General features: G+C 39.7%; 1 protein-coding gene across 3 annotated transcripts in view; it reads left to right on the top strand.

The window, feature by feature from the left end:
* The first annotated feature begins 206 nt into the window (after positions 1 to 206).
* nktr (natural killer cell triggering receptor) overlaps positions 207 to 11,341 on the top strand; it is a 47,297-nt gene continuing 36,162 nt past the window's right edge. For 2 of the 3 annotated variants that reach the window (XM_084702617.1, XM_084702616.1), the window contains exons 1-3: positions 210 to 662; positions 2,424 to 2,506; positions 6,615 to 6,689. In XM_084702617.1, coding sequence (XP_084558743.1) covers positions 2,449 to 2,506; positions 6,615 to 6,689 — 133 coding nt within the window. In that variant the 5' untranslated portion in view covers positions 210 to 662; positions 2,424 to 2,448. Of the gene's footprint in view, positions 663 to 2,423; positions 2,507 to 6,614; positions 6,690 to 11,341 lie in introns of all 3 variants that reach the window. The other variant, XM_084702618.1, reaches the window with a different exon arrangement.

Here is an 11,341-nt window from a genome sequence, read left to right as displayed (position 1 = left end):
TGCACAAATCCACCAAATGATTTAATATTTTAGCAGCGGGACTTCTCGGCAGTTCTCCATTGAATTGAATGATATCCCCGGTAAAGCGGAAGTGCAAATACAACGGAAGTGTGAAAAGATGAAAAAAGTGGGCGGGGCGGAATAAGGTGAATAGTCCCGATCCTTGGTTACGTAGTTAGAACGAGAATAATCCACTTTAATGGAACGGAACTCTCGCTAAATTAAGTGAGACTTGGCGAAATAAGCCTCGCTTTCCCTTAATCGTCGTTGATGGAACACCCATAGATATTATATATATCTATGGGAACACCCCCCTGGTTGGTTGGAGAGTTAGGTAGTTGAGAAGATTGCCTGATAAAGTTACTTACTTTTAACTAAGCTACTGAAAACATTTGCAAGAATTGGATGTGCCAACAAACGAAAATGTTTCAAGAAAAAAACTACGTTGATAATATCAAAAATCCATCTCATTCATCGACGAGGACAGGTCATTTAAAAAACTAAAGCAGATACGCGGGCTCGGCCCACCACCTATAAGGCGAGACGGACACAAAACATGTAAACATTCTCCAGATTGATTGTGCTAAAGGTGACTACCATACCATCACTTGAAACGCAATATAGCCAGGACACGAGCAACGTTGCGGCCTTTGCTGTCTTAGGTGGGTGAAACTATTAAGATTAACGTTAGTTTAGCTTTAATTTGTTGATCAAACTGCAGTATATATGTCAAATGTGTCTTTTGGCCGTCACATTTCTGTGCTGTTCTTGACTGTTGAGAGATACTCCTTATTAAAACGTGATTTCAAAGATGTTGCCAATTGAGCTAGAGCTAGCTAGGCTAGCAAGTCTAGAGTATCTAGTTTGCGATCAAGTGTTAATAGCTACAATCTTCGTATTCTATGAGAACAAATAGTCCTGTGGCTTTGCTTAGTTGGCCATCATAAATTAGCATGATATTTAATAACATGCTATTATTTCTGTCAAACTCCACATAACATGTTCGGTCTATTGGCACGGTATTGTTTAGAGCTAATTATATCCTTATCATTCATCTTTACTAGCCTACGTGAAATATGATTGGATGGATTAGATCAGACTGAAGTTGGTTTCTTATTCGCAGTTTCTTATTTCAAATTGAAGCACCCTATGGTTTAATAGTTAAAACTGCTTTGACGCGTTGGAAACGCATTTTTGTTGTAGTTTGTAGACTAAAGGAGTAGAGCTAGCTAGCCTAAATCATTTTGGATCACTGAACACCTGATACGGAAGTTTACGAGCAATTTTTTTCCAGGCCAAGATGAAATTCCATGTTAAAATACAGTCCAAAAACGTGATTTGCACCTGCGATGTTATGTATCGGTGGCTCAACATTACTGTAACTAATAAGGGTGCCATTGTTATGGCGCACTCCGATAAATCAAATCAAATGTATTTGTATAGCCCTTTTTACACGCACGCATGTCACAGAGGGCTTCACATACGCCCATATAACTGCCCCTCAACCAACCTAAACCCTCTAGGATAAGCTCTCAGTATCTTTAATCTTTAGTGCTAGTATTCTGGAAAGCCACGACAGACATCATCATTACAATTATTGCAACATGCATTTCAGCAACTAGACCTAGCCTACACTTAATAAACACACGTATGTAAATGTTTTATATTATTAATATTAAAATAAATGAATAAGTGTATAATGTTTAATCAAAGCTCACTTCCTACTTGCATCGCAACACATAATTTATAACAATTAAGTTACATCCCTACAGAGCAGCCTTGTTTTTGTACCTAAGACCCAAGTAAGGTGTCTCTAAGAAAGCCTGAGAAACTTGTGTTAAAGGAGTCGTCATATTTGCAGCTGTGAACATTTTCACTTTCATTTAAAAACGTAGTCTTTCTGTAAAGCAAAATCTCGCTTTAGTTTTTCTTGCAATGTTGGGAAATTCAGCCTAGTGACTTTGATTAGATTAGCATATTTTCGTTACATTTACATTTACATTGTTAAGTTTACATTTACATTTACTCATTTAGCAGACACTCTTATCCAGAGCGACTTGCAGTAAGTACAGGGACCTGAGGCAAGTAGGGTGAAGTGCCTTGCCCAAGGACAACGTCATTTGGCTCAGCCGGGAATCGAACTGGCGAACTTCAGATTACTAGCCCGATTCCCCACAGCTCAGCCACCTGACTCCCAAAGTTGACATACAGAGGTTCCATGTACATAGTACAGTTGAAGATCAATGTTCAGAAGTACATAGTTCTAACAGTAGGCTACTTTGGTGGTCTGAGTCAAGGAAGTTTGTATTGACTAGACACAGTGTCACAGTAACCATATCTTAGCTACCAGGTGCATTTCAAGTTATGGACAATAAATGTTTTCATAGTTTGATGTAAAGGTTTTTTATATTTTTCTTTTCAAGGTAACCCATACTGTGATTAAAAAAAATGGGAGTGAAAGACTGCCCTCAGTGTTACTTTGATGTGGAGCTCAACAGGGAGCCAGGTAAGACAAACCATGTTTTTAGTTATTGCAGAATATCTAGGATTGATTAAAAATCTGTGTATTAGAGACTGGGATTGCACCCTCCATCTTTAGTTTTAAGTCCAGGCTAAAGACCCACCTATTTTCTCTAGCCTTTTTATGATTGCTCTGGGGTTTATGTTTGTTTATATTTTATGGTTTATATTTATATCACTTTCTTTTTTTAATGATTCTTATTTTATCTCTTTGAACTATTTTATGATGTACGTGTGTATTTTTAAGTGTATGTGTAATTGTCAAACACACTGTAAAGCACTGGCCAGCCGTGTGGCTGTTTGTAAATAAGCTATATAAATAAAGTTGAACTTGAACTATTATAGAGGCATGCATGCACTATGAGGGATTTTTCATAGAAGAGTAGCAAACTATCAACCACTAGCTTGGGTGGGCAATTAATTTTCCCTCAGGGCCACATGACAAATTAGGACCATTGTGGCGGGTAGGGGTGGGCGGTATACCGGTATGAACGAGAATACCGGTATTGCGTTGTGCCATGGTATGGATTTTGCCATATCATGGATATCACGATATCTTAATAAATGATATATTAATAAATGTATTAGTAGAGTGTTTGTTTGGTATAAAATATAAGTCAAGTGATACTGCCTAGTGGGCTAGTTCAAATTTCTATCTTTTACCAAAAAATGGACGCTGCACGCATTTTGCCAGCCAACGAAAGTCAACAAACAAGCTAGTGCAACTCCAGGGGATGCAAACATTCATATGAGTAAAATGCTTTTGTTGGCAAGTGTTAATGATCTCTGAAAATAACTCCAGTGGGGTTGATTTGCTGGACAAAGAAGAATTGGTAAAAAAGAAATTGAGCCTCTATCATTTGGAAATTATTTGGTTTCAAGTTATCCGACATCAACCAACAAACAGTAGCCTACTCTGTAAGTTGTGTCGTCAAATTGTGCTAGCCAAAGGTGGAAACACTAGCAATCTCTTTCACCACCTGAAAGCCATGCATGTGGGCGAAAATTAATCTACCAGAATGCAATTAACAAATCCAATGCAAGGTTGGTTATTATTGTGAAATGTATGTTTATTGTAGGCCAACAGAATCAAGTATTCAGCCATGTAATAATTGTTTATAGCTAGAGCTAACTCCACAAACATTTTAGTTTTTGCGATCCCAAAAACGTAGGCTACTGAGAAGTCGATCTTCCGTGGCAATTAAACTTGGATTACATTTGGAAAATTCAACTCATGTGACAGCAACACACCCGAGTTACCCAATCCAAATCCGTCCGAGTGCGGTAGATTAGCCGCTGCAGTGCGGATTGCATTGTCATGACATTTTAAGAATAACTAATATATCGTGATAACTACCGATACCGTCAGTGCTTACAAATTATACCGTGATAAACATTTTAGGCCATACCGCCCAGCCCAAGTGGCGGGCCGAACCAATAGGCTGAACTAAATTCTGCTTAATATACATTTTATTACTTTATAAAAAACAGTACATTATATGGTTTTGAGCTGCTACTGGTAATACATGTTACAATAACGCAATGAAAATATGTTGTCATTTAATTTTTTGAACATACCTTTAAACCTTCACTAAAATACATAAGATGTATACATGTTAAAGATCAGCAATTGATTAATTTTATACAAAAGCAATAAGTGCTTTTTTTTTTTCTTAAACCTACATTCTATGTCAAGCATTCGTTTTTCACTGTGAGTTGACATTTTCTAGGGCTAACCAACAGCTAACTTGGGGTCTCCTGTCGGTGAGGCACATACGTAAATCGCCTGATCACTGTAGTCTTTCAGGACTACAGATTTCCTACCGCTCAACACATTTATAATGTGGACCGTGAGGGAGAGCTCGTCATCTATGGTAACCCCAAGGTTCCTGGCAAAGGATGAAGGGGTTACCGTCGCAGATCCCAGGGTAATTGAAAGGTTGTGGGAGATGGAGGTTTTGGCTGGGATGATGAGAAGTTCTGTTTTGGCGAGGTTCAGCTGGAGGTGGTGCACGGTCATCCAGACGGAGATGTCTGCGAAGCAGGCCTCGATCCTTGCTGAGATCCCTGGATCGGTCGGGGGGAACGACAAGTACAGCTGCGTGTCGTCAGCATAGCAGTGGTAGGAGAAGCCATGGGAGGTGATGATTGGTTTGCCTCCTCAGGAGACCTGGTAGGATCTTCCTGACAGGTAGAATGAGATCCACTTGAGTACAGTGCCAGTGATGCCCATCTCAGAAAGTCTGTAGAGCAGGATCTGGTGGTTAACGATATCAAACGCTGCAGAAAGTTCCTGCAGAATGATGACGGATGACCTGGAAGCCGCTCTGGCAGACTGGAGGGCAGTGGTGACTGAAAGGAGGGCAGTCTCTGTGGAGTGTTTAGCACCAGTTATATGAGAAGAGAAGGATTTAAGGAGGGAGTGATACTTATCAAGGTCCAGACCGTCTTTGGACTTGCGCCATCTCCTCTCAGCTGCTTGAAGGGTGGACCGTTCTTCACGAATAACATCCGTAAGCCACGGTCAGGAGGGAGAAGATCGTGCAGGCCTGGTTGACGGGACAGAGAGTGTCAAGTGATGCAGTTAAAGTGGTTAACAGGGTGTTGGTGGCAGTGTTAGTGGGGTGGGACAAGAACTTGTCAATGGGAGGGAGGATGTCACAATAGAGGAGAAATGGGAGGGGGATAGGGAGCGGAGGTTGCGCCGGAAAGTTACTAGGGGAGGGGGGGTAGGAGGAGTTGGAGGGAGAGAGACAGAGAATTGGATAAAGTAGTGATCAGAAATGACGAGATTAAGTTAACTGGTGATTTTCGTTGTTTGTATTCTTCACCTGCTGGCTAAATTGCACGTGGCTGTTGGTTTGATAGCGATTGCTGAACGCCCTTGCCCTTGCTCACGTTTGTATGTTAGGTGCCTATGCTGAAGTGGTTACACTGCATTAAGGTAATGTAATTAATAGTAGGTTTATTGTTTATTATTTGCTACAGAATGCTTAGCCTTTATGTCAAGATCAAATTAAGCAGACAGTTCTGTTTCATACGTAAAATATTTGTTGGTGGGTGGGGGGGGTTGTTTGGACAGACTTGCCCCCACTGCTAAAAAAAAATCCTAGTGGAAACACTGCTCACCAACAGCAATAGATCTGTAGCACGCGAACTTGGGGTTGATGAAAGGCGAATTTGCTAGTGGTGAAGTCAGCTACCTCGCTATATTGTAGGCTACATGTAATTGTCTCAATTACATTATTCTAATGTATAATTTGTTTTCAAACAATGTCATAATTTAGAATTATATAATTGCATTCAGTGTTATTAAGTGACTTTATTTAGTAAGAGTACAGTGCCTTTTTTTGGAAGGCCTTTTGGAACGCTCGTGAGTGAGTTGACAGGCTAACAGCAAGCGAAGCACGGACCATTTACTGATAAAAGTCTAAGGTTGTTATTGGATGTTAGCGATCTAAGGAAACCTCTATTCCCTTGTGTACAGCATGCAGCCAACGAGGTATGTTGTTTTGTGTCTGTATTTTACTTTGGTGAATGTTATTTACATGCGGCGCATGTCATTGTAAGTTCATATTAGGCTAATGTGGTCTTTGTTTTCTCGTTATACTGTGGGTTTAGTTTTCACAGTAGATTTGAAGAAGAAACCTGTAGCAAGAAAGCCACTTGTCCGCCAGAGCTTTGAGGGAATTATACACTTGTGATTTACTTGTGTAATGAATACGGTTTTAATTTAACCAATTAAATAAATGCTTCCTGAAAAAATTTGAGGGCGGCATTTAATAGAAGAAATAAGGTACTCAAACAAGATAAACACGTGTAATAAAACAAAACACCTTAATCAACTTTTGTGTTCCTGATGGTAAATGGCCCTAAATAAAACTAATACTCAAAATGTCTGTAATTGACATGGAAAATGCTAAATATAACAAATTCCTATGAATTCCTGAATATTTTCATCAATACCTAAAAATGACCATAGAAAGTCCCCACCTTTTGAAAATCCCAGTATTTTGTACTGTGATTTTCTAAACGTCCATTCAAAGTAGTATGTCTCAATGATGATCAACTGATTTTTTTTTTGTCTATTACAGTGGGACGCATAGTGTGTCAGCTTTTCTCTGACGTTTGTCCCAAGACAAGCAAAAACTTCCTCTCTTTGTGCACTGGTGAGTAATGACCAAAGTTTATCCTGATTTGTTTTATCAATGTCAGGTCAAGTAGTAAACTGTTTATTTCTTCATAGCAATTAAAGTATATTTAATTAATTCTTAGTAAATGTAGGATGATCAGAATCTTTGCACCTGCACTCAAACTAGCGATGCACATGCACTAGTACATGCTTCTTTTCATGGACAATATTCAGCCTTTGTTAAAACAGACATCTTTAGCAAGTTGTCTTTTAATTACTTGATGTTTGTAGGTACCAAAAATGGAACAAAACGTTTGATTATTTAACACAAGAAGCTTGAGATGGTTCTCCCTACTTATAGCGCAGTTAAAATACCCCCAAGTCTTCAGACAGGGGTGTTGTTTCTGACACGTAATGATTGCTAGATGGAGCTTCTTGCATGGAGCTAAAGGCAAGGTTGGAAAATGAACTTGCCTTTCGTCAATCTGTCATTGATTTCCGTCTTGTTCGTCAGTGATTTACTTAATTACATCGTTTGTTGTCTAGCCTTTCATCATTCAGCAAAGTTTAATTTATTGACTAAAAAATTTCATACCCGTTGTGGGTTAGACTACAGTTGGTCTATAGCAGCCCGACATTATCAACATTTTATAGTTGGCTGACTGTGTTGTTGTCCCCATTCAAAAGTATAAACACACGGAGACATCATAAATACTCAAGGGTCTAATTAGATCCAGTTACTGGCAAAACATGTCATGTTCCACGGTCCAAGTAAAGTGTAATTAATTTGGAAATTCTAGGCTATAGGCTTACTTCATGTTACATGTCGATGCTCAGCCTATTCAATTTAACAACTTTTGGAATGACCGGCCATGTATAACAGGCAGTGGATAATATTATACTGGTTGAGAATGTCTTGTGGTTTTAGGTAGGCTATTAACATAGGACGCCAGTGTGGATGTCGCATTGTGTAAAACGAAAGTTGCATTTGATAAATCGTAAGTAGGTGGCCTCCACTACAACTAGCCAGACAGATAATTTAGAAAAGCCTGTTTTGTTCCCTTTACATGTACAGATTAAATAGGCTAATCTCGGGCATTGCATTGTGCACAGGATTTTTTTTTGCTGGTAAACCGTGAATGCATCATTCAGGTTGTTTTGAAATGTGAGAAATCTCACCCCCCCCCCCCCCCCTTCTAATGATTGATCGCGTATTTTATCAATGGATTTGGTGTCAACAGTTCCTTTCAACGCTGTCTACTCAAATCCAGTTACCCAACATTCCAATCATGTCATTCTGATACTCAAAGCTCAAAAATTAATTGTATTTCGCTTACAGTCACATTCACGCACTCTTTGTACAAAATATGGGGATTAATTGCAGCCAGATGTAAGAAGTTGTAAAACACTCATTTACCTTTATCTCTCGATATTTCAGAAATGCTATTGTAAGCTATTTTATTGAGTGGCCTGTTATGTTAGGCAGGATATAGTAAGGGGGGACTTTGATTGTAAAGGAAGACATGTGCAAAGAGAGGGGAGACAATATACTGTGGCCGGAGCCCTGGGGCCAGTTGCATAAAAAAAGACCTAGTCTTAGACTTAAAGGCAGGGTAGGCAATGTTGTCGAGAAGCACTTTTTGTCATATTTGCTGAAAGTAACTTCCCTTCTTGATAGCAACCAATATATCTAAAGGTTTGACGATTATATGAAATCATTCCGACATCTGTGGGCAATACTGTAATAAACACGACCAATCATTTAAGGGTACCCTGAATATTGATTGGACAGGCTACTTGTCTGTCTGTCTACCTACCTGCGCGCGCACTGCCCGTCCACTCAATGCTTGTTACTGTAGTTTTGTGGCTTTGAAGGGAGGAGGTGGGGTGTTTTGGTTTGAATCGCGACAAAATAGCTAGCTTCACACAACTCGCCTATCCTGCGTTTAAATGTAAGTTTAAGTCTGACTTGCCATGGACACTTCAATTTACCTGATGCATAAAGCTTCACTGTACTAAATAAGACACTTCATGAAAAAAGAACAGATGGCAGACAAAACGGCGACACTTAACAGCGAAAGATCGATACATTTGAACCTGCTGAAAACCTATATCTGTTGGAGGAATACACTTGTTGGAGGAAAAATTTGTCTTATTAACAAATAGTGTGTGTGTTTGCAAGCTTCTTAATTTAACCCCAATGCTACTTCCATTTATCAACAACTCCAACGCAGATGGCTGGCGCTAGCGTCAATAAAGTGAGTTATGTTGTCATTTACTCACTCGTTTAATAAAATGACATTTTTGCGGAAAAGCAGAACTTAACATTTTCTGCAATTGACAAAATTAATTGACCGTTCCCAAAACTCCTCCCTAGAATGGCCCTCGTCCAATCGTACCTTAGCAACCGCTACTAAGAGAAGGTCCGTCAAGCTTTCACTCAGAAGCAACATGGTTAAACGGTGTGCCTATGGCACGTGTCGATCTGACACCGTGTGGGAGACCCCACTCCCAACTTAATTTTAGAGAACTTCACCAAACACATAGCATATGTCTGCTCCAAGGTAGCTAGCGTTAAGCTGCTAGCGAACTATATCTAAGATGTTAGTTGAGAGAACATCCCCAAACAGTTGTGGTTCATGTAAACTAGTATTATTACCACTACTAGTGCATAACTAGTCACTCCAACAAATTTGGTAATGTTAAAATCAAAATGTTAATGTTAACATCTGTAAAATTGCAAGCTGAGCCAGCCAACGAATGCCAGCGAGTTGCCAGGAGCTTAAAATACTGCATCAATGTTGAACAAAACGTCCCAACAAGCCATTATAAACTTATTTTATTTTAATCTTCGTAGAATTTTGTGAGTGGGCGACCTATTCCTGAGTATCCCAACCCTGTGCTTGCTGTTCAAGTGCCTGGCCAGACAAGGCTACTTGAGACCTGTATGCTTTGGCTTTGAATTTGGTTGTTTCCCCGTAGTTGCTAATTTTAATATTTTGAATATATCCTTCCACTGCATATTGCAGGCCCTTCTGCCTGGATCTGGAAGATATCCCAGAGGTATTATTCCAAAAATCCTCACTCACACTGACAGCTATAGTACTTATTCCCGTTGCCATGGCTTTTGGGTTGACAGTTCCGGGAATTGTGTCGGACGTAGCAACAGTAACTAAGGAGATGGGGCCCTGGGGAACGGTCAATTCCTCTTGTAATAAATTATGCTAAAATAATGACGTAGCCTACTAACAGATCGTTGGCATAACAACTAAGCCCTTACCGCAACACTTACCCAGGGGGAAAGGTGGCTAACTTTCCTACCCCAAATTAAGTCAGTCTTACTATTTATGCAACAGACAGGCTTAATTAGACAATTTTAAGACTGTCTAAGGCTAAGACTAGCTTACCTATATTCATAAATGGTTTCTGCCTACCATTAGCAAAATTGTCAAACTATCAAAGTCATGTACTTTGTTTTGTTTCGCCCATATGTGTGTATATATGCAAAAAGCATTTCTTAATGATGTTTATCTTCTTTACAAAATATATTTGCATTTTACAATTAAAATGCTTGTTCCCGCAATGTCATGACATAAGAATTGCTTTTACCGGTCAACACACAAACAAAATGAAGCTAATGCACTTTGTTACACAAAAATCTTGGAGTAGGGAACGCAACTCCCCGCTACTAGTAAACCCCATCTGTGGAGTCAGAGAAATGGTATGGGGTCATAGGTGTGAGGAAGGGAGACAGAGGCAGTTTACAATGGCTATTTATTTGGCCCAAACACTGTAATATGGGGAAAGGAGATGGACGGAACCAAAGAAAGTTAAAGTAAATTATACCCCTATCCTACCTTATCTGCCTTCCACAAAACTAGGCTAAACTGATACGCCAATCGGCGCACTAACCAAAAATACAGGGGGTGGTCCGCCCAGGTCTTAACTAGTGTGCATAGACAGTGCTAAAGCTACGGGTAATGTATGCCCACGGGCCTATTGCCTAAGTACTCCCAAGGTGCTTTCCCCTTTCCCCCTTGGAACATAAAAAGTACACATTAATGGTGTCAAACAGACTAATCGCAAATTAAAACAAGTTACAACAAGTCTAATACCAAAACAAGACTCTTACATACAGCAACACGGAGAGTGCAACACACTAGCACACAATGATATCTACAGACCTCAGCAAATAGCATGCCAACAGCCCCCGCAGACAGAGACGTGGAGGCTTTTGTAGGGTAGTGGTTGAACCCAGCTGCAGTCACTGATGAGGGGGAGGGGAGGGGGGGGTTACAATATGTAAACTATACATAAGTTTCTATACAAATAAATAATATTTGGGCTATATAACCTTTGTCTGAAAGATCGACTTGTGCAAGGGAGCCCTTGCGACTTCTGCTGATATAAAAGCGAATTGCAGCCTTGAGGGGGCTTGGAAAAATATGGCAGAATGTGCAATTATTCCAAAATATTTGCAAAATGGCCTTAAATGAGCTTAAATAAAAAAAAATACTGGGTGATAAAACACGCAGAGGAACCAACATGAACCAGTCAGAAAGTATATGTGTGATTGAGTGGGAGACAAGAGTTGGGGAGAAAATACAAAATGAAACACAAAGCCTGTAAGACGAAGGGGACATAACGGTTGCTATCAGGATGTGAAGTTGATTTCAGGAAATGTGACAA

Source organism: Hypomesus nipponensis, chromosome 8 (genome assembly GCF_054491055.1).
Source record: "Hypomesus nipponensis isolate SF chromosome 8, ASM5449105v1, whole genome shotgun sequence".
Classification (NCBI taxonomy): Eukaryota; Metazoa; Chordata; class Actinopteri; order Osmeriformes; family Osmeridae; genus Hypomesus; species Hypomesus nipponensis.
The sequence above is the reverse complement of the archived record's forward strand: the minus strand, read 5'-3'. Positions and strand labels throughout refer to the sequence as shown.